Source organism: Lynx canadensis, chromosome C2 (assembly GCF_007474595.2).
Source record: "Lynx canadensis isolate LIC74 chromosome C2, mLynCan4.pri.v2, whole genome shotgun sequence".
In the NCBI taxonomy this organism is placed as follows: Eukaryota; Metazoa; Chordata; class Mammalia; order Carnivora; family Felidae; genus Lynx; species Lynx canadensis.
In genome coordinates, this window is record NC_044311.2 from 5,944,256 (window position 1) to 5,967,022 (window position 22,767).

The 22,767-nt window shown below is 60.5% G+C and overlaps 1 protein-coding gene across 2 annotated transcripts; it reads left to right on the forward strand.

The window, feature by feature from the left end:
* The first annotated feature begins 4,284 nt into the window (after positions 1-4,284).
* VILL (villin like) lies at positions 4,285-22,523 on the forward strand. Of its 2 annotated transcripts, XM_030329370.2 has the most exons (20): positions 4,285-4,374; positions 8,799-8,865; positions 9,049-9,123; positions 9,403-9,608; positions 10,956-11,064; positions 12,076-12,186; positions 12,443-12,642; positions 13,017-13,095; positions 13,196-13,294; positions 13,987-14,125; positions 14,555-14,655; positions 16,522-16,659; positions 16,765-16,923; positions 17,437-17,616; positions 18,159-18,304; positions 19,319-19,463; positions 21,088-21,273; positions 21,463-21,534; positions 21,757-22,008; positions 22,281-22,523. In XM_030329370.2, exons 2-20 carry the CDS (start codon positions 8,800-8,802, stop codon positions 22,392-22,394), a joined length of 2,577 nt encoding a protein of 858 aa, XP_030185230.1. In that variant the 5' UTR covers positions 4,285-4,374; position 8,799; the 3' UTR covers positions 22,395-22,523. The 2 variants fall into 2 exon arrangements, with proteins under 2 accessions (XP_030185230.1, XP_030185228.1); XM_030329368.2 differs by having other exon boundaries at positions 21,463-22,008.
* Positions 22,524-22,767: the final 244 nt, after the last annotated feature.

Sequence of the window (22,767 nt, forward strand, 5' to 3'; positions counted from 1 at the left end):
GCAACAGTCTCATTGGGTCTCACCCATTTCAGTGGATGAGAAAACTGAGGCCAGAGAAACTGCTCCACAGTCGTTCGGTCACAGGCTTCCACCGGGCACATACACTCATCCCAAACCACATAGTACACAGCGTGTGGGTCGGCCCAGGAAACGTATTTACCAAAGACAAAAACCCCGAATCCCCCACAGCCAGTCTGTGCCATGCCCCCCCCCCCCGTGCCCTGTCCAGTGGGGAAAGTGTCCGGCCAGAGAAGTCACCCCAGCTTTCCCTCCTCTTGCCCTCTCTGGCATCGCCCCCGTACCCACAACTGCTTCCCACCTCCGTGTACAGCCAAACACACAAATAGCTGACTGGGCTCTTGGCAGCCCCTGAAGGCTGGGCCCCTGAAGGCCCAATGGCAGCCCCTGAAGCTGAGGTGCCCCCGCGAATGTCCGTAGATCCTCTGGATGGGGGGAAGGAATCATACGTCATCAAGGGTCACTTATTTGGGACGTGGGCAGGCTGAGATTTTCCTCCTGATGTTTTCTTGTTTGAGCACGTATTCTAGGACCAAAGAATGGGCAGGGAGGCAAGGAGGGGAGGGGAGGAGTAGCCGGGAAAAGCCAGCCTAGGAAGACAGCCTGTTGAGCTGATGGATGGGGGATGCACCGGGGGCTTGGGGCAGAGTCCTCGGAATGACTGGGATGCGTACAGGGCGGATCTCCTGTGCTGGGGCTGCCCGGGGGCCAACAGGCTGCTCAAGGCCCAGAGCCACCATTTGGCATGGCCACCAGCCTGATCTCAAGGAGAACATACCGGACCCTCCAGCACTCAGGAGGAGGATATGTGGGCTCCAGGGTTTTCCGTCCCAGACTCCCATTACAGCCCCATCTCTCAGCCCAGTGATTCTCGGCTCTGGCTCCCCATTACAATCACCTGAGGCCCAACCCCCTGAGAGTGGGCATCGTATCTTCAAGTGCCCCAGAAGACTCAAAGTTTCAGCAAGGCCTAAGGAAAGAAAAGTCCCCCACGCTGTCTCAGGCCTGACACCCAGATACAGCAAAGGAGTTACGGACGGGGCTTAGAGGAAATGGCACGTATTGCTTTACCGGAAGGATCAGCCATACGTGGTCATTGCTAAAAGGTCAGGAAACCCAGAAAATTACAAAGAAAACCCCACAGGGGCACTGGGAGCCTTTCCCAAGGCAGGGGTGGGGAGGGGCTCCTAAGAGCCACACATGGCCCGCAGCTCCCTGCTTTTACACTGAGGTGGGGAGCAGAGTGAATATGCCCACCAACCTAACTGGGCCTTGCCACTTCCCAGCCCCCTATCCTGGTCCTAGCGGTGCCTTGATGGGGCATGGCTGGACAGTCACATAGTCACACAGCCGGAGCCGCTGGAACGCAAAGCAGCGACACCTCCTTGAATGCAGGGACCCAGGGCTCTTTTGGGGGCTATCCTCGGGCTCCATTAGGCCCATCAGAATGGTGGCCCTGAGGGCACAGCGACAGACCGCCCCCCTTCCTCGGTCCCTAGCGGTTCCCACCACGGGGCCCTCCGAAGAGTCGCTCTTGGGCCCTGGTGACCGTGTCACTGCTCCTCCGTGACCTGTAACCAGATGTAGGGGCCCACGTGGGCTGCTCTCCTGAAAGGCGTGGGGTCCGGATGTTTTCAGGTAGTGGGACTCAGACCCCAGGCAGTCCCACCCCACGCCCCATCTGCTCCCCCGTGGGGGCGCCCCCCACGCCTCGTCTGAACTCCGGAGGGGCGCACCGCCTGCAGGACCTGGTCTCCACGAGGAGCATCTGTCTGGGAGGGGACTCTGATGAGACCTAGGACAGCCACTGGACAACCAGAGCGCCGCGATCCTGGGGGCGAGGCCGGAAGGGGCGTGGCCGGCTTCCCGCGTCTGCCCCGCCCACCGCGGGCCACACCTACCCCTTTGTCAATATTATAGCTGAGCTGGCTTAGCCTTCCGCCCGGCCTTCGGAGATAATCCCAGAAGAGAGAGACAGAGAGAGAGAGAGAGAGAGAGAGAGAGAGAGAGAGAGAGAGATGCCTTCTCACAGGAGGACACGTCAGCTCAGAAAAAGCCTGAGGAGTGGGTCCAGAATCCCGCAGCCCACGGGCCCTTGGGCTGGGAGTGGAACCCGACTTCCGGGGAAAGCTCAACTCCAGGCCTCTGCTTCAGGCAGGGGCCCAGCAAAGGATCCAGGTGATCAGGGCAGAGACTCAGGAGACGTCAACAAAGATTTATTAAGCAGCTATGGTGCGCCAGGCACCATTCGAAATGCCGGCCACGGCAGCGGGCAAAGCGCTGCCCCCTGGACCTCCCACTGCAACTGGGGACCGCGACGCTGAACAAGAGCCCAGTCAGTAAGGTGATCCGCTTCCGGAAGCGCTAGGAAGATGAGGAACGTGGCAGGCGGCTGAGAAGAAGGCGGCTGCTTTAGCTAACATGGTCAGGGAGGGCCCCTCTGGGGAAGTGTCATTTTGGGTTGAGGCCAGAAGGCAGAAAAGGAGCCGAGGGAAGGGTTAGGGGAGAGGCTGCTGGCAGAGGTAGCACCAAGTACAAAAGCCCAGAGACGAGAATGAGGTTGGTGTCTCAAGGGACAATGAGAAATGTGTAGCTTCAACACAGTGAGCGATGGGGCGAGTGAATGGAGAGGCAGCCAGAGGGACAGGCAACTCGGGGCTTTGTTTAGGGAAGCCACTGGAAGGTTTGAAGCAGAGGATGGATGTCACGCGTGAGGTCCGACCTGCCAGGAGACGTGTGACAAGACAGGTGGGGGACGGGAGGAGCGGGAGTCGGTGTCGGAAGAGACACTAACGTTTCCCTGGTACTTACAGCCTGGGAACTGGAACTTGGAAGAAAATAGAAAAGACACGGGAGCTAAGGCCCGAGTTGTGTGCCTGCTGACATTTGAAGGTCCCGACGGAGGGGGCAGAGTGGCCAGTGAGGGGGGTAGAACACTGAGTCTGTGCGCTGTTTCCAGAGGAAGGGGTGGTCCGTGGGGTCCCTGGGCAGTAGGAGGATACGATGAACCAACCACCGGCTGTGACAAGAGCAGGCACTGGAAAGAGAAATTTCCAGGGACTTCCGGAACAAAGGCCACGCAGAGTGCACGGAGGGGACAGTCTGAGGCCAGGAAGTGAGGGATGAGGACACGGGATTTCGCTGAGCATGGGGGCAAAAGAAGGAGGGCAACGGGCGTGCACATGTGGAGCCAAACACACACCGTCATAGAAGGGAGCAGGGGATTTAACAGCCATTCTCTCACACACAAGGTCAGACACACACAGGGACTAACCAACTGCCCTGGGACACAGGCATCCCTTCACACACAGGGACCCATTCGCTCCGTCGGTTAAACACAGTCACGTTAACTAACTAGAATTTAAATAAACAAATTGTTTTAAAAGTGGGACTTACAGAAGAAAACACCAACGACAGAGTCGCACACGGGCAGTAGGTCCTACTGGGCACAGGCCGACCCGGAGCTCCCGGAGCCGACCCGGAGCTCCCGGAGCCGCCCCCTCTCTGTGGCAGGGAGCAGTGGGGGTGAGGGCCGGACGTGGGGGCCACTGGGCAGGTTTCAGCAGTGTGTCCAGCAGAGGCGTCCCACGGGCTGGGCCGTGGCTGGGACCGAGGCCTGTGGCCTAAAGGAAGGGTGGCCCTGTTCCTAGAGTTCTGGAACGCTCTATGTTCAGCACCTCCCCCGCCCTACGGTCAGGAAGGAAAGCAGGAAGCAGCCCGAGGTGTGGGAAAGGTGTCTTCCTTGCAAGGGCTGGACTGGCCTCTCCCACGAAGGGCATCAGGGCTCCCCCGGGAGGGCTGTGCTGTGAGCAAACCCAAATTGGGAGCAGGGAGGACAGCAGAGGTGCTAGAGGGAGCCCTGGCCACCTCCAGGCCCTGAAATGACCTGGGTCTCAACAGAGCCAGACTGCCACCCCCACCTTCAATAGGCTCGGTCCTCCTTCCTTCTAAAGTTTGTTGGAGTGACCTGGCCTTCTGGGGGGGTGGGGGGGGTGGGGGGGGGGGCAAGGATCAGAGAGGCTCATCAGGCTCTCAGAGAAGGAAAGTCACAGTATACTCCACAGCCCACATCTTGGCCCAGCCCAGGCCTCCATGCCCTGCTGTCTCTTGGCCACCAGTACCCAGGAGGTGAGGCCTGGCAGACCAGCCACGAGCCTGGGACGGGGTGGTTCTCAGAGAGCTGGGTCAATATTTGTTGACTGACTGACTGACTGACTGACTACATTGGAAGCCCAGCCCTCAGGCAGTGGGGTGTGTCCTCCTGGGCAGGAGCAGGGATTGAGTTTCACGCAGGAACAGGTTGGGGGACAGACCCAGCACTGCCCACTGGCCGGGAAAGAAAGCACTTTCCAGCAGGTAGGCCTGGCAAGGAGGGGGCTCCAGAATCGGCTGGGAGGGGCCGCTCTGAGTCAGGGGTGTCTAGCAAGGGGTCGTGGGGCTCAGGGTTGCCAGGGGGCCACCGGAACCTGGGGGGCAGCGAGCAACACTGATGGGGGCAGGGAGGCCCTGGCCGGGAGCCTGACGGGGAGAAAGTGGCAGATTCTGTACAGGTGGGGCCTCTGTCGCCCAGACTCCGTATACCTGGAGGCCCAGGCCCGGCCCTCCCTCCTCAGACTCCAGCAGGCAAAGTGACCTCAGGGTGCGCCCTTTCACAGGTACCTCAGGAGGAGGAAGTGGCCACTGGGCGCCAGAGGAGGGGGGCTGGGAAAGGAGGGGGCGTCTGGAAAAGGAAAGGGGCGCCTGGCGGTGAGAAGAACGCAGGGGAGAGGAGGAGAGGCCGGGGGAGAAAGGGGCATTGGGGGAGAAAAGGGGTGTAGCAGGGAAAGGGGGTAGGGGGGTCTGGGAGAGAGAAGGGAGCACTGGGGGCAGGGAAGGCAGAAAGAAGGGGGCTGGGGAAGGAGGATGGGGGGGAGGGGCTGCCCAGTGCGGACAGAGGGGCGCCCAGGAATGGAGGGGGAACAGGGAAGGGGGGAGATGGGTTTGTCAGAAGAGGAACCAGGCATCTGGGAGAGAAGGGGGCCCCAGGCTGGAGTGGGCAAGCCCCCAAGGAAAAGAAGGGGGCTTTCAGAAGGGGGGGAGAGGACACAGTGGGGGGCCCGCCGCAGGGTAGGTGATAGAAGGGAGTTACCCAGGGGAAGAGGGGACATCTAGGGTGGGAGGGCTTGGCAGTTTAGAGGAGGTGCTCTGGGAAGGGAAGGGCCCCCCTGAGGGAGAAGGAGACTGCCTGGAGGAGAGAGGGGGTGCTGGAGAGAGCGGCCCCCCTCCCCGTGAGCATCCCTGCCCCCGCCACCCAGGTTACATGGGGATGAGGGCCTCAGGCCCCGGGCGCCTGAGAATTTGGCTCCCCAGGCTGGAACCCAGCCCCTGTGGGTGCTGCTGACCCTGCCTGGTGAAAGTAGCCCGGGCCCAACCTTCTGGCCTCCAGTTTGACTCTCCTGTCCCCCACGGGCCCCTGGTGGCCAGCCACGCTTCCTGTCACCCTGTCGCGCTTTCACGCTGTCACATGCTCTCCAGCCCGTAGTTTGTACCTCTGGCCACCGCCCACCTGTGCCCCGGTCGCCGTCGCTACCCATCACCGCTGAATGTCACCATGCCGCCTGTCCCTCAGCGGCATCGCACGTTTTCTGGTGCTTGGGACCACCTTTACGCGACCCCCGGGCCCGCTTGTCACGCATGTCTCCGTCACACCCAAAGGCACGTACTGCAAGAGCAGTCGCGGGTGCCGTCGATGCACAGGGTGACCCCGCTCCCCGTCCCCCTGCACTCGGTGCGCAGCAGGCTCCGTCCGCTCGACGGCTGTTCACCGAGTACCTGCTGGGGGGCGGGCGGGCGGCTGGGAGCTGGCGGGTCAGCGAGAGCACACGCCCCTGGCCCTGGCAGCCCTCCGCGCCAGCGAGGGAGGGCGTGGCCACGGCCCCGGCGGCCCCAGAGCCTTCGAGGGCAGCTCTAACCCTGGGCGCCCCCCTCCCCCACTCCGCGCTTCCAGAGGCCGCGAGAGGGTTGGGAGTTTCCCCCAGTCAGCGGTGAGCTCACCAGGGCCGGGAGCCCAGCCCTCAGCGTTCTGGACAAAGGTGGAAGGAATGCAGGCTGTTCGGCATGAGTCACAGAGGCCTCTGCCTCTCTCGGACTCTCCCACCGAGTCCGCCCCGGGGCCGTGCAGGGTCAGCAGAGCCACAAGGGTTCCTGCGGGGAGAAGAGAGGAGCGAACGCTAAGCTGGGGTCCCTAGGAAGGAGGGCTTCAGACGGAAGTGACTTGTGGGTCCGCCGGGCAAAGCCGCAGCGACGAGAAAAGCTGCAGCCGGCCGGATTTAGGTTAGATGGAAGAAAGAACTCCAACGGATGAAGGGACGACCGGACCTCACACACAGGTTCCTGGAGGAACGTTACAGGGCAGCCTGGGGGGGGGGGGGGGGGCCGAGAGTCATCCTGCGAAGACGCAAGAAACCCAGAGCCCCCCTCCGGCCTCCCCAGATGCCTCTCGTTCCGGGCGGCTCTCCTAGGCCCACTCAGAACCACAGGGCACGGCGGGAGCTCAGCCACTGTTTGCAGAGCCTGTGGCCGTCCGCAGGGTCTGTCGAGAGTTCAGCTCTGTTTCGGGGATTTCAGAGGGCCCATGCTTGACTCCCGCCACCCTCTCTCGCGAGCTAAGCCTGTTGCTCGCTACCACGGTCATCGGAGGCCATCCTTGGTGTGCCGCCTGTCCCGAGTTTGCAGAAACCTCGTCTTCTCGGCGTGCCTCCTGAGCCTGTGTCTTGAGGCTCTTTCCAGAGTCTTTTTTCAGAACCTGGCTTTCTAGAGGGTCTGTCCCTACTTCCCTGGGTCCAAGATTTGCTGTCACGGCAGACGCTGCCCTGCGCGTAGAACCTCTCCCTGTCTGCGGAGTTTGCCTGGGGTCCTGGTCTGGGATGCCTCTTTGTGCCTGAAGACATTGTTCCTGTGTGCAGAGCTTTGTTTGCAGTGCCCGTCCCTGTCAGCAGACCTTGTTTCCTCCGCAGTCTGTCTCTAGACTATGCCCCTGTTTGCAGAGGCTTTTCTTATTTCAGAGTCCGGTTCTGTCTGCGAAAACTGAGCCCTATTTGTGCAACCTCTGACATTTTTGGGGGGGGGGCCTCTAGCCGTTTGCACACCCCATCTGAATTTCCCTGGATAAAAACTGTACCTGCTTGTAAGAGCCATTCCTATGAAGAGTTATCGCTGTCAGAGGTCACCGTGTCTATCTGGGAGCACCTGTGTCTCTCTGCGGAGCACATTCCCGTTTGCAGAGCCTATCCTGTCTGCACACTCTGTTCCTAATTCTACGTGTAACTGTTAGCAGAACGTGCCCCTACTCACAGAGCCTTTATCTGTTGCCAGAATTCATCTTTTTCTATGAAGTCTGTCCCTGTTTGCAGAACCTGGGCTCCCTACACACCCCAGCCCTGTTTCAAGATCTTGCCCAAGTCTGGGACACCCGTGCTTGAACGCAAAGCTGATTTCCCTGCCCGCTCATTTCAGCAAACCCTGCCTCTCTGAAAAGCTGTCGCTGTTAACAGAACCCGTCTGTTTGCAGAGCACCGTCGGCTTACAAAACCTCTCCCGATCTGCCAAGTCTCTGTGTGTACAGCCTCCGTCTGCAGAGCCTGTGTCTTTTGTCAGAGTCTGGATCTCTTTGCAGCATTCATGATGGTTTGCCCAGCCTGTTCCCATCTCCCTGTATGCAGGATTTGGGTCTGTTTTGCAAGGCTGTTCCTGCTTGCAGAGTCGGACCATGCCTAGAGATGTTTTGCTTACTTCAAGAGACTGCCTCTGTCTGGGCAGATGCTGTGCTGTTTGCAGAGCCTCGCGTATCTATGTACCTGTCCGTATCTGCCGTCTGTCCCTTATATAAAGGATACCTACCTTAAGGGTTTGTCCCCACCCACATTTACAAAGTCTTTCCTGCAAAGTTCCTCCATGCCTGAGGAATGGGGAGCTGTTCGTAGAGTCTTTTTTGTGTTCACGACCTTCGCTTGTTTGCCCGGCTGCTTGTTTGTCTGACTTTCCCTGGATAGAGTCGGTGTCTCTTTGTTCAGGCTGTCCTTACACAGACAGTTGGTCCCTGACTACAGAACTCATTTTTGCCAAGAGACCCTGTGCTTGTTGTATCCCTTTCTTCAGTCTGAGGAAGTTGTCCCTGTTTGCAGAGCCTATGCTTGTATGCAGAGCCTTTTTCTATCCGCATAGCCTATCACTCTCCGAGGGTGCCGTGTCTCTTTGCATAGCCTGTCCCTGCCTGTCCCTGGAAGACCCAGGCCTATTGGCAGCTCTGTCCCTCAACGCAGAGCCTGTCTTTGTCTGCAGGATTCAGTCGAATACCAGGAGTCTGTGTGCAGGGTCTACCCCTGGCTGCAGAATCTGTTCTGTTCCCAGCACAACCTTTGCCTGTCTGCATAACCTGCCTCTGTCTCCAGTGACTGCCCCTGACTGCAGATCTCGTCTGTCTGCACAGCCTGTTTCTCACTGCTTGCTTGCAGAGGTCCCTGTGTTCAAGACCCATCCCTGCCCACAGAGCTTGGCCCTGTTTCAGGAGCACGACCACAGACGACAAACCTGTTCCCTGTTTGCAAAGCCTCTGTGCCAGGGTCTGTCCTGCTTTGCTGCCATTTGTGACTTGAGAGCCCCCCGAATGAAAGGCCTGTTCTATGATGACAGCGCTTTGGAGAGCTGCAGGTGGGGAGAGTTCTTGCCTGGAGCCCAGAGCACAGGTGGCCGGGGCCTGAGGACTCTGGCTCTTGTTTCTTCCCTCTTTCCACCTGGCCTAGGATGGACGTCAACAAGGGCCTCCCAGCCACTGACAGCCACAGGGGCCTCCACGTATGGATCATCGAGGTGAGGGGCACAGCCAGACAGCAGAGCTGGGGACACAGAGAGTGCGCAGTCTCTGAGACTAGGCTTCTCCCTCCCCCCCACCAACTCGGAGCTCCCTCCTGTCCCCCACCCCAGAGGGTCATGGAGGGTAGGTGGCTGGGGGACGGTCCTGCTGAGCCGTCACTAGGCACCCTCCTCTCCCAGAACCTGAGGATGGCGCCAGTCCCCGAGAAGGCTTATGGGAACTTCTTCGAGGAGCACTGCTACATCGTCCTCCATGTGAGCATTTGGGGAGTCTGTCTGAGGGGTGGGGACTCCCCGGCTGGGGAGTCTGCTGATGCAGACCAAGCTCCATCCCAGGAAGAGGGAGGCCGGCAGCCAGAGCATCCACCCTACAAGGGGGCTCCTGCCTTTGAGGCCTCTTTGCCCCCCTTGGACCTCCAGCCCCGGGGAGGCGCCTGCCCAGTCCCCTCAAGGCCCTCAGTGCATCCTGGGTCTCAGTCTCCACCCCACCCCTGGGGCCTCTGCACCCCCCGCCCCCAAACACCCGGGCCCTAGGTTCCCCAGAGCCTCAAGGCCACGCAGGGGGCGTGCAGCGACCTGCACTACTGGGCTGGGAAGGAGGCGGGCGCCGAGGCGCAGGACGCGGCCGAAGCCTTCGTGCAGCAGCTGCAGGAGACGCTGGGTGGCGCCACCGTGCAGCACCGGGAGGCGCAGGGCCACGAGTCCGACTGTTTCCGCAGCTACTTCCGCTCGGGAATCATGTGAGTGCGGGCGGGGCCCCGGGGCGGCGGGTGGCTGGGCGGCCTGGGGTGACCCTCTCCTCCCTGGTGTGGGGGTGCCGGGCGAGGGGGAGACGTCCTCTCTGGGGTACAACTCTCATACCCTACCATGTTGCCCCAATTCACAGATACGCTTGTGCCCCCACTTGTACACAACCGACCCGTGTAAAGTATACGATCGGTGATGTTTTTTTAGTACGTTCACCGACTTGGGCAACCGTGCCCACAGTTGCGGAACACCTTTGTCACCCCAAGAAGAAGCCCCGTACCTTTCCCAACACTCTCCCTTCCCGCCCCCCGCCCCCCACCCCCACATTTTCTTCATCCAGTCTGCAAAAATTTGCCTATTCCGGACATGTTTATAAATGGAACCGTACGACACATGGTGTGGGGATAGAACACATTTTATTTACGTATTTATCACTTAGGGGATGTTTGGATTGCTTCCACGTTGGCCTGTGATGGGTAATGCTGTTGTTAACATTTGTACGCACGGGTCCCCCCCCCCCCCAGTTTTATCGAGATATAATTGACGCGCATCACTAGCTTGATGCTGTGGCTTAGAGGCAGCGTGAAGTGATCACCACACTGCACTTGGTTGACGTCCGCCTCCTCTACAAGTTTTTTGTGTGGACGTGTTTTTCATTTCCCTTGGGTGTATACCCCGGCGTGGACGCCAAGGGTGTTTTGAGTTTGCCTCTCCGTTACTGTGCCCGCTAGAAATATGTCTTTTGCTGTAAATTGCTTCACAACGTATTAAATTAATAACTGCAACATATTCAGTTAAACCGTAGGAAAATGCCAGTATTGGGTCGTTTCTGATTCGTACACTTAAACCCCCTACGGGAACGCATTTGTGCACGCACCCGCAGAGAACACACCATGCCCATACGATGGGCCTATAGGAGGGCTCGTCTACACATGTACGTCGATGTGCGTGTCTGTGTGCACACAAACGTGCTGCTGCCAAATTGCATGCACTCACATCTATACTTACGTGGATAAGCAGATGCCCTTATGCCCCTCCTTGTATACGTGGTATACAAGTATACAAACATGGTATACAGGTACATGCGCGTGTGCACAACATGCATGTATTTACATCTATACACGGATAAACATACTATGCCCTGTACGCATACACGTACAGGTACACGCACGTGTCCGCCTGTCTACACGCACACTCCCGCCCCATGTGTGTGCTCATGTGTTTGTGCACACTTTTCATATCCGTTTGCACACGTGTGTGCTCACACCTGCACTCACTCCTGCACGGAGCTGTGGAGGGTCTTAACTGCGACGCACCCCCCCCCCCCCCCCCCCCCCCAGCTACAGGAGAGGGGGCCTGGCCTCTGCCCTCACGCACGTGGAGACCAACCTGTACAACATCCAGCGACTGCTGCACATCCGGGGGAGGAAGCACGTGTCGGCCGCCGAGGTGAGGACCGCCCCGGGTGCCGCTTGACCTTCGGGCTCAGGTCGGACTGTGTGCTGAAGTGCAGGGAAGCGCCGAGGGTGGAGGCGGGCGGTGGGGGCACCGTGCGCTGTTGGCATTCCCAGGTGGCCCATCTTGAAGGAGGAGGGGGAAGGCAGAGCCAGGCTGCCAGCCCCACCCCTCCGTGGCTCCTCTGATCCTGTTTTCTCACCCATCCCGTGGGCACACTAAGAACTTGGGGAGGCCAGGCGGACCAAACGGTGCACCCGGATGGTCCGTGTAAGCACCGTGGGCAGTAGCATGCTGTGGGGTGGGGGGTGCACAGCCCCACTCTCCTCGGGCGCATCGTCCTCACCACCCACGGGCGCACATGCTGTCTCCCACAGATTCAGTGACCATACATCCCTGGTCGTGCAGGGACAATGCGCAGCCCGGGTTTTGCCCGTCACGTTGGCATAATTATTCAGCATCCGTCCTTTTACTCCCCAGAGTGTCTCTGTTTGGATGATAACTATCCTTTTCCACGGATAGCACGTTGTCCCCCACGCGGAGACACGTACGTTGTCACCCACGAGCTCACGGACTGGTTCCCATTTGATGTGCCCCCGTATACGTACACATGAGCGTGTACGCACACATCTACACCCACGGGTAAACAGATACGCTCCGCTTGTGTACACATTACGCGTACGGATGTGCAGCTGCAGACATGCACGGAGGGAAGAGTGTCATAATCCTGTAGATCCCGTGAAATGCAGCATTACCTCCAGTAGTGCCTAGAGAGGCACACAGCTACACCCACAGGGTGACCTTCAAGGTCTCATACGGTGACACAGATGCGTGCTTACACACCACAATACTGGTGCAGTGGTCACACATACACCAGGTTGCACACAGCCTCGTGCACACGAGTGAGCTGTGCTCATGTAGGTGGAGATGGGCTGTGGCGCCCCTCCACCTGGGTGCTGGTGGTATGGCACCCTGTTTCCTGCCTGCCCCTCCTGGCTCTGGCAGGTGGAGCTCTCTTGGAGCAGCTTTAATAAGGGGGACATCTTCCTGCTGGACCTGGGCAAGGTGATGATCCAGTGGAATGGGCCCGAGACCAGCATTCCTGAGAAGGCACGGGTCAGTGTCTACCCTGGGAACTAAGGGATGCAGGGCTCAGGGAGAAGGGTGTCCATCCTCCAGACACCTCAGGAGGTGGGCTTGGTTCGCCACTACAACCTTAGAAGCACCTGCTATGTGCAAGCTGAGTCCAGACCCTGCCCCTTGACCCCAGCCTCTGGGAGCTGAGCTGCGACGGGAAGGATCTGGGATAGACTGTCAGCGGTGAGCGGGGGCCATGCTGGGGAAGCCCTGACCGCCGGGTCCTCTCCTGCAGGGCCTGGCCCTGACCTGCAGCCTCCGGGACAGGGAGCGCGGTGGTCGCGCACAGATCGGCGTGGTGGATGATGAAGTTGAAGCCACTGACCTCGTGCGGATCATGGAAGCCGTGCTGGGCTGCAGAGTGGGCAACCTGCCTGCCACCAGGCCCGACAAGAGTGTTAACCAGCTGCAGAAAGCCAGCGTCCGTCTCTACCAGTGAGCAGATCTTGGGAGTGGGCGGAGTCTGCGTGCCTGGGTCTGCACGTCTGTCGTTCGAGCCGTAACACAGTGTCTCTAGAAAGGCCTCCAGAAAAGGCCCGTGGGTTTCTGGAGCAAGCCATGTGGGGCTCTGGGTCCAGCCTGTACTCGTGCATGACTGCTCTTCTGAGAGATCCATTGTACAGATAGGGCAACTGAGGCACTGGAGGGTCAGAGAGTAGCCTAAGGCTCCACGGCAAGGCTGTGGTGAAGTTGAGACTTCAACCTGGGGCCCCAGACCCCATGCCTTCTGCCTCTGCGAGGACTAAAGGGGGCTGGAGTGGAGCCCACGGAGGGGCTGAGCTGCCCTCCTCTGGATACCTGTCCCCCAGTGTCTGTGAAAAGGATGAGGACTTGGTGATCCAGGAGTTGGCGACCTGCCCACTAACCCAAGACCTACTGCGGGAAGAGGTGAGACAGGCCTGGTCCCCGGCTCATCATGCATCCCCGCCCACCCACGACCCCAGCCCAGTCTGGGCCACCTACCAACCGGTCCCTGTCTTGCTCCCAGGACTACTATATCCTGGACCAGGGTGGTTTCAAGATCTACGTGTGGCAGGGACGCCTGTCCAGCCTCCAAGAGAAAAAGGCCGCCTTCAGCCGGGCTCTGGTAAAGCTGTTGGGGCCTGTCTCAAGGGGACATCGAGCTGCCCTGGGGTCTGAGGGAAGAAATGGCAGTACTCTGAAATCTAAGCTGGGACACATCCATTCCTGGGGGCCTTTAAGGGAAGGTAGTCCTATCCTTGGGCCAGGAGATGGATCCATCCTGCCCTAGGAGCCTGTCTGATAGAGGAGGACAGGGCTTTGCCCTGGGGTCTAAGCCTGGAGACAAAGCGCCCAATCTGATGACGGGGACACAGTTCTGCCCAGTGGTCCGAGGGTCCCTCTCTGGTACCAGGGGCACGCAGCCTGCCCTGGGAGCCCTGACAGGGGTTGGGGGAGCGAGCACCCAAGAAACCACGTGTAAAAGGGTCCTCGTGTAAAACGTGGACCTGCCTTGAGGTCTGAGAAGCAAGCCGCACCGGGCACCCCCTCCTTGTCGAGGAGGGGAGACAGGGCTCTGCCTGGCGCCTGGAGGGGGCGGCGGTTGTCATGGGCCGCCCTTCCCGAGGCGCAGACTAAAGGGACCTTGCTTGTCCTCAGGGACCTCAGAGAAGTCGGTAGTAAAGGCGCCAGCTTCTTAAGCGGGTCATGAGCGCGGTTAATTAATACTGCTCTGCGCTCAGCTGAGCGTCAGGTCCCCGAGGGTGGAGCGGAGAATTGGGCCCTCGGGCCGCACGCCTGACGGAGCCCCCGCTCCAGCGCTTCATCCAGGCCAAAGGCTACCCGACCTACACCAACGTGGAGGTGGTGAACGACGGCGCCGAGTCGGCCTCGTTTAGACAGCTCTTCCAGTCTTGGTCTACCAAGCAGCGCGGGAACAAGAACTTCGGCAGGCCAAGTGAGCGCGCGGGGCGGGGCGGGGCCGGCGGGGCGGGGCCCGACAGGTGGGGCGGGGACTTCGGCCGGAATGGAAGAGCGGGCGGGACAAGGTCGGGGGCGTGGCCTTGGGGGCGGGGCCGGCGTGGGGCCGCACCCAGAACCTGGGCGGGATGGGAGAGCGGGCGGGGCGGGGCCGGCGCGGGACGGCACCCTGGACCTCGTGTTGGACGGAAGACTAAGCGGGACCAGGTGCGGGGGATAGTTGGGGCGGGGCGCGGCCCACGCGGAGCGGGGTCTGCGGGGGGACAGAGTGGGGCCGCCAGGGGGCAGCACCCAGAAAGTGCCACCGGGTGGGGGAGCGTGGCCAGAGTGGGCTCTCTTTCGAGTGGTGGGCGGACGCGGTTGGCGAGGGCGAGGACGCCCGTGACACCCCGTGTCCTCCCGTCAGGTAAATCGATTCAGGTAAGGCCGGATGTGGGCAAGCTGCGGAGTCAGCCTGAGCTAGCTGCCCAGCTCAGGATGGTGGACGACGCTTCCGGGAAGGTGGAGGTAAGGGGGCATTAGCTCGGCTGGGAGAAGATAGGCACACAGGGGCAGGCTTTGTCTTCAGCTGAATGGTATGGCTGCTGAAGTGCCCCAAGTTGCGCATCTACGCAGGGACACCCAGGGGCGTGTGTACATATACACACGCCCTCCCTCCTGCTGCCTCGTAAGCATGACGCCTGATCAATCTGTGCAGCTGTGGCCACTTGCTCAGGTAACACTTGGCACACGGCACGGTAACGCTTCAAGATACTTGATTGTGCCCTTCGGTCGAATATATGACACAACCGTACGTATGCCACAGACACAGACGCACACGCCTAATTGCACCCAATCAGCCAAGTTAACCAACTGCAAACATGTAATTGTACAAATTCTGCATCACGCGTGATCATAGACACACAGAACGCTCAACCCACAGGAACACACCGACAGGGTACAGCGTCACATGTAATCTGTCACCGCCCACACAGGCACATACTGTCAGCCGCCTGGGCTCAGATCAGTGTTCTGGGAGACGTAGGGATTGCATCTTGACATCTCATCTGATCCCTCGTAGAGCCCTTCATTCCTCTGGGCCTCAGTTTTTTTTTACCTATAAAGTGGAGGCAAAAACTCTGGTTCCATCTGGCCCATGGCTGGTGTGGGGATGCTGTAAAATTCTGGGAACAGGACTTCTGGGCCCATGTGAAGGGCTCCTAGTTCTCAAGGTAGGTCGAGGTCAGAGAAAATGCCATTTCTCCAAGGTTCCCTCCTGTATTTGTCCTAATATGGATGGACAGAGGCTGTTAGAAGAGACCAAGACAGGAGGAGACGTGGCAAGGTGTGGGGGAGCAGGGAGAAGGGAAGAGAGGGAAGGAGGACGGGGAGAGACAGAAGAGACTGAGAAAGACAGAGGAGGGAGGAGACAGAGTTGGGGGGATGGGATGAAGAGCAAGAGAGATGGGGTACACAGAGGGGGACAACACAGAGGGGAGGGCAAAGGTGGGAAGGAAGGAGGTCTTGCCGCTCGGGCTCCAAGCACAGAGGCCGGGAGGGGATCCCTTCCAGCAGGCAGGCAGGCCGGCCAGGGGAGCCCCTGATCCAGGAGGCCTAGCTGCCAGGGAAGTGCTGCTCCTGGGTAGCGCGTGTGGTCCCAGTCAGTCTCTTCTGCAGGAGACTGGTTGCTCTGGTCTGGAGGACACCTTCCCCAGAGACAGCTACCAGGCCCTGTGTGGGCACATGATGTCCAGACTTTGTTTCCTGCCATTGTCAAGGTGGGCGTGGCTATGCCCACTTTCCAGGTGGGAAAGGCTGAAGCTCAGAAGGGTCTCACTGCCCCCACGGCCTGCCTGGGGTTTGAGGCTCCAGAACCCATGCTCGCTACCCATAGGAACAGGAAATCACGCTCTTCAGTATAAGGAAGTATTTTCCTTTCAGTCTCTGAATAGGCTTTGTCTTTTTAAGTGACACTTGAGAAAAGAATTTTTCCCGGAGCTCAAGGGCTCGCGTCTGCCCAGCTTCTGCAGCCTTGGCCTGAGCCGCGAGCGGCTGTGCCAGGAGCTGCCTGCCCCTAACCTGCCGTGGCTGGCGGGGGCAGGGTGAGGGCGGTGTGTGGCAGGGCTCAGGTCCGTCCCAGCAGCCTCTGGAGCCCTCACTGCTTGTCCGTCCCAGGCACCGCACGCCAACTGCGTCCCGGCCGACCGCGGGCCAGCGCAAGTGTGGCGGGTCCCGGGGGCCCATGGCGGAAAGGGTCACCTGCAGATCCTTGTGCAGGCCTGGCAGAGATGAGGCAGGCCCGGAGGCCACGGGGAGCTTTCTGGCTGGGCACAGACTGGCCGGGCTGGTTCGAGAGGAGGAGCCGGCCGCGCCCATTGGGCCTCTGTTCTCCAGGTGTGGTGCATCCGGGACTTAGGCAGACAGCCCGTGGACCCCGAGCGCCATGCACAGCTGTGTGCAGGCAACTGCTACCTCGTCCTCTACACCTACCAGAGGATGGGCCACGTCCAGCATATCCTGTACCTGTGGCGGGTACGCTGGCCCGAGAGGGGTGGTGGGCACCTTCAGGCCCCAGAGCTGAGGCTCTGAGAACGGGATCTAAGAGCCGCTCCCGGCCCCTGCCATCCCCACCTGCAGGGCCACCGCGCCACCACGCGTGATGTCAAAGCCCTGAACTGCAATGCCGAGGAGCTGGACCTCATGTACCGGGGAGCCCTGGTGCAGGAGCACGTGACCATGGGCAGCGAGCCCCCTCACTTCCTCGCCATCTTCCAGGGCCAGCTGGTGGTCTTCCAGGTGGGGCCCACTTTGCTGCTGTTCCCGCAGCCTCGCCGGCTCTTCCGTGTGCCCATAGCCCTTACACGCACGTGCTGAGCTTCTCTTCGGCCCGGGGGCCCGTTTACCACCCCAGGTTTCCTGGTGCCGTTAGATACGCAGGAGCTCCAAGAGTGACCCCCGCTTCAGTTTCTTCCCCTGGTCCCCAGAGCCAGCCGCCAAGCAGAAGCACAGGAGAAGAAGCTGAATTGAAAGGGACCCAGGGCCTTGCCTGGGGTCCCCATTTTCTGTCTATAAGGCCTGGGGGAAACCGTGCCCTGACTCCTTGGAGATGGGGGAGGGATCCATTTAGAAGGGGCCTGGTTCCCTGTCATAGGCCGACGGGACCCTCACGCTCTACACTCAGAGGGTCTAGAAAATAGTGGTGGCTTCAAGCGAGGGTCTGGTGGGCCCCAGGGCAGTTTGTCCATCACCGGGACAGGGAGGCGGCTCCCAGGAGCCCTCGCCTCATCCTGAGGCCCAGCCCTCTTACAGGGGCACACGGGGCATGATGGGAAGGAGCAGCCAGCACCCGCCACCAGGCTCTTCCACGTGCAAGGCACCGACAGCTGCAACACCAGGACCGTGGAGGTACCAGCCCGCGCCTCAGCCCTCAACTCCCATGACATCTTCTTGCTGGTCACAGCTAGCGTCTGCTACCTCTGGTTTGGAAAGGTACTTATATCACTGACCTCTCGACTTACCCCTCGGGTGGTGTGCCAGGCAAGGGACGGGTCTCCTTCCCAGGAGATGCAGACTTCGTGTCCAGCCTCAGCTAGGCCAGGAGTGGGGTCCCTCTGGAACCTGGGGGGAGGTTGAAAGTGACTAGTAGATCTGGGAGTCTGCTGGTCAGAGGCAGGCCGGGACCAGACTGCCTCCCCTCCTTCCTGCTTCAAGCGAGGAGCATGTCCCTCTTCCCAAGTCTCTCGGGGGGAGGAAAAGGAGGCCTAGTCCGGTTTGCCAGAGTTTCCTCCAATGCTCATAAACCACAAATGACCCCCGAGCCTGGGGTCCCCATCCCATTCTCTGGACCAGGAGAGGGTCCCAGTCCTGGGAGGGGGGAAGGCGGGATCCCTTGCTCATGCGTGCCCTGACATCAGCCTTGGCCTCCTGTGACTCGGGCCCAGCTCCCCAGAGTCCCCTGTGAGTGGGGGAGGTGGGGCTGGAGGTGAAGACCCCTCCCCCTTCAGGGCCTGACCCAGCTCTCTGTGGGCCAGGGCTGCAGCGGTGACCAGCGAGAGATGGCACGGACGGCGGTCTCTGCCGTCTCTGGGGAGAACAAGGAAACGGTGCTGGAGGGTCAGGAGCCTCCCGGCTTCTGGGAGGCCCTGGGAGGCCCGGCTCCCTACCCCGGCAACAAGAGGTGACAGGGGCTGGGCGGAGGGTGTTCTTATACAGAGGAGGAAACTGAGACCCAGAGAGGGTGGGTGACCTCTTAAGGGTCACACAGAGAGCTGGAGAGGCCCCCCCTAGCACGGAGGCCTCTTGGTCTCCCACTCCTGGAGTTCGCGGGAGCGCAGCCTACCCTTCACTCCCCGGCCCCTGGGTAACTGGGATCAGGAAGATGCCCGGGAGAGCCGGCTAGTGGCGCCCTCTGCTGGCCGAAGAGGGAGGCCTCTGCAGCTCCCTACCCCTGCATTGTCCCAGTCCCAGACCTGACCAGTGACAGAGGGCAAGGGAGCAAAGCCCCACTCCCAACCCGCAGTCCGCAGGGGTCATGGTACCAGGTGTGGGGGGGGGGGGGGTGTGGGTGTGGGTGTGACATGTGGATAAACAGCGTGTGTGGAGTGTGTAATGGACAAGGGTGTGTGTCAGAGGTTGAGGCCAGGTGAGGCCTTCGAGGGAGGAGGCTGAGTCAAGGCTGCTGTGTGTGTCTGCGGGTCTGGTGTAGGCACTGTACTCACTCCAAGCCCCCTGAGCTCCCCAGTATGACTGTCCCCCTCTCTCAGCCTAGCTTCCCTTCTCCCACCTCGGGCCTGAGGCCGGCTCCCAGCCCGGACCAGGGGAGGGCAGGGCCCCAACCCAACACCCCTCCCCGCTGCCCCGCTAAGCCAGCCGTCCCCTTCCCAGGGGCCACTGCTGGGCAGCTTCCCGGGGCGGCTTGTGTCACAGCTGGCCGTGGCGAGACAGGTCACGTAATGTGCTTTCCCGCTGACAGATGGGGACGCTGAGGCTGGGGCCCAGAGAGCAGCAAGGCGTCTCTGGAGTGAATTATGGGATGGAGGGAGCCCAGAGGAGGGCCCGTGCGTCCGCTCCGGGAGAAGCTGTCCCCCTCCCCTGGGGCGGGGGCCCTGTGCCGAGGGCTGGCTCGGTCCAGGCTGCCGAGAGGCGTAGTTCCGTGTGCGCCCCTCACAGCTTGGCTGCCCACGCTGGCCAGGCTCCCCGAGGACGTCTCCGGCTTCCAGCCCCGACTGTTTGAGTGCTCCAGCCACATGGGCCACCTGGTCCTCACGGAAATGGTGTTCTTTAGTCAAGAGGACCTGGACAAGTATGACATCATGTTACTGGACACCTGGCAGGAGGTGAGGTGGCCTCCCCTGTCCGGCTGGGGTGTGAGTGGGGGGGGGGGGGGGGGCTCCGTGTCTGTGCAACTGGCTTGAGTGTGCGTGACTGTGTGTTTCCGGCCGTGTAAGGCTGTAGGGGAGTCTGTGTGATGGCGTGTGACGCTGTAACACGTGAGTGAGACACGTGAGTGTCACGTGAGTGACTGTGCATGCATTGTGTGACCACGGGCAACTCCGTGTCACCAGGAGGCTGCAGGAGACTCTGGCTACGTCTGGGACTTGTGTGCGATTGTGACCAGTTTTGTGGTTGGGCGCCACCGTGTGCCTTGTGACTGTACGTGTGATTCCGGGTGACCGGGTGCCTGTGGCTAACGTGTCAGCGTGAGTGTTTGCAAAGCGAATGTATGCGCGCGTGTGTGCTTCCTGTGTGTGACTGTGTTGGCCGTGGTCGAGCCCTGGCTGTAACTGGGGAAACTAAGAGACTGGGTGACCGCAGTGAGTGACTGAGTGACTGTTTGTGTGGCAGGGTCACTGTGTTTCTGGGAGGCTACGTGCAGCAGCGGTTTAGGGCTACCTGCGTCTTCCAGGAGCGCGTGCGACTGTGATGGGGCGCGATCGTGTTTACGTGCGGCCACGTGTGACTGTAGGGGATCATGTGTCCGTAGCTGCGATCATGTGGGTGTCTGCGTCACGGGGTCTGTGACACTGTGTGGATGCAGCCACGAGGCTGGCGTGTTCTCATCTCACTCAGCAAAGCCCTTCCTACAGCCCACAAGACCTGACGGCCCTCTCGGGGCCCATGTGCTCCCACTCTTCCCCCTCCACTGGCTCTGCCTCAGCCACAGTGGCCTCCCTGCCGCTCCCCTAACACGCTCAGGGCCTTTGCACTGGTTGTTTCTTCCGGTTAGAACACTCGACTTGCTCCCCACGCTTCCCCCAGCTCTTTACTCAAACGTCACCTTCTCGGGAAGGCTCTCCCTGAGTCTAATTTAAAACGACGGTATTGGGGCGCCCGGGTGGCTCAGTCGGTTAAGCGTCTTGACGACTTCAGCTCAGGTCATGATCTCACGGTTCGTGGGTTCGAGCCCCGCATCGGGCTGTGTGCTGACAGGCTCAGAGCCTGGAGCCTGCTTCGGATTCTGTGGATTCTGTGTCTCCCTCTCTCTCTCCCTCCCCTGCTCATATTCTGTCTCTCTCTGCCGTAAACGTTAAAAGAAAAAATAGCAGTATTTCTGCCTCCCCCCCCACACACTTGGTGCCTTCTTTCCCTGCCTTTTCTCCATCTGATATGGTACATATCTTACTTATTTTTCTGTCTCCCCAGTAAAAAGAAAGCTCTGTAAGAGCAGGGATTTTTGCCTGCTCTTCCCCCCGTTATTGAACCCCCAGTGCCTAGAACAGTGCCTGGCACACCATAGGTACTCAATAAACATCTGTGACTTGAATGTATATGTGCACGCCTGTGATCTTCTGTCATGTTGATGGGTGTATGGGTATGGCGGCCAGCCTGCTTGGCTGTGCCTGGTTGGCTGGGGTGTGTGGAGGGGTTGTGAGACCAGTTGACGGACAGAAGTGGGAAGGGAGTGGTCAGCTCTGGGCAGCCCCTCCACTCGCCCAAGGCCAGGCCCCCTCTGTGACCCAGATCTTCCTGTGGCTCGGGGAAGCTGCCAGCAAGTGGAAGAAGGAGGCGGCGGACTGGGGCCAGGAGTACCTGAAGACCCACCCGGCAGGGAGGAGCCCCGCCACGCCTGTCGTGGTGATCAAGCAGGGCCATGAGCCCCCCACCTTCACTGGATGGTTCCTCGCTTGGGACCCCTACAAGTGGACTGTGAGTGAGGCCTGAACTCCCAGCCCCACCCTACTCCAGGGAGAGTATGCCCTGAGCAGACTGGGAGGAGGCATCGCCTTGTCCGGGGACCTCCCGTGTGGGTGGCGGAGACCTGGTCTTGCCGTCAGGTCCCCTCCTGGGTGCCAGGGGTGCCCTCCATCCTGCCCCCGCCCTGATTCTTGCCCCCAGAACGACCAGTCCTACAAGGAGGTGGTGGATGGCAGCCTGGGAGCAATGCCAGCCATATGTGAGATAACAGCCGTGAGTACTGGGTTCTCCCGCCCTGCCCCGCCCCCCTCCCGGCTCCCACCAGGGTCTCGGCTTGGTCGGCAGGATCCAGATGGGCAGAACGGACAAGAAAGGAGCCAGGCCCTGGTGGACGGCAGGGTTTGCAGTGGGGGCAAGAGGCCCAGTGGGCTCAGTGTGGCCTCCCCATGGGAGCCTCTCCTCCATACGCCCAGCCTGAGTCCCCTCTCTGAGCAGGAACTCAACGACTTCCAGCTGTCTAGAGGGCCAAGCAATGGCGGGGCAGACCCTCTGACCCTGCAGACCCTCAAGGGCTCCCAGGACGGCTCAGGGAATGAGCGGCAGCCAGGACCCAAGGCAGGTGACGCCAGCACCAACAGCCACCACAGCAGCCCCAGACCCACCATCAGTGGGAGCCTGCCCCGCCAACGGCTAATGCATCAGGCTGTTGAGGATCTGCCAGAGGGTGTGGACCCGGCCCGCAAGGAGGTGGGTGCCCGAGGCCCCCCTGCCACTCACTGCCCCCGGAACCGATGCATCTAAAACTGAGCTGGAGGAACCCGGGGCATGACCCACTGATGGCGGGCGGTGGGCAGGTTGCCCGGGAAAAGACGTGTGTTTCAGAGGGGAGGATGGGCAGAGAGATGTGGGAGAGGAGAGCCTTGAGCCCTGCGATGACACCCCTGGGTGGATGGGCCAGGGTTCTGGGCTCAGTTGACACGCTGGCCCTGTACCCTCCCCCCCCCCCCCCCCCCCCCCAGTTCTATCTCTCAGACTCTGACTTCCAAGAGATCTTTGGGAAGTCCAAGGAAGAATTCTATAGCATGGCCAAGTGGAGGCAGCAGCAGGAGAAGAAGCAGCTTGGCTTGTTCTGAACCCAGGCCCTGCCCGTGTCGGTGCCACTAACGTAGCCAGGACCCCCAGGGGTGCCTTCCCAGCACGCACCTGAGCCCCCGGGGACACCCCGCTGGCATTCCCCCGTCAATAAAAGTCCGTGGCCCTCACAAGGTGTGTTGTAAGGGCTTTCGAGTCTGCATCACTTGGTGGGTCCACCTCTGGAGGGGGAAGGGCCCCTGGGGCTGGAGGGGGAATATTCCAGAGGACGGAGCTCTCTCTGTCTTCCATGGAGGGCTTTGTTTCTTGCTGGTCCTTCCCGCCCAAAGGGACAGACAAGCCTCATACTCGCAGTGTGAGTGTGGGGGAGGCGGAGAGAGAGAGGTGCTGGGGCTCCAGTGCTCCCACACACGC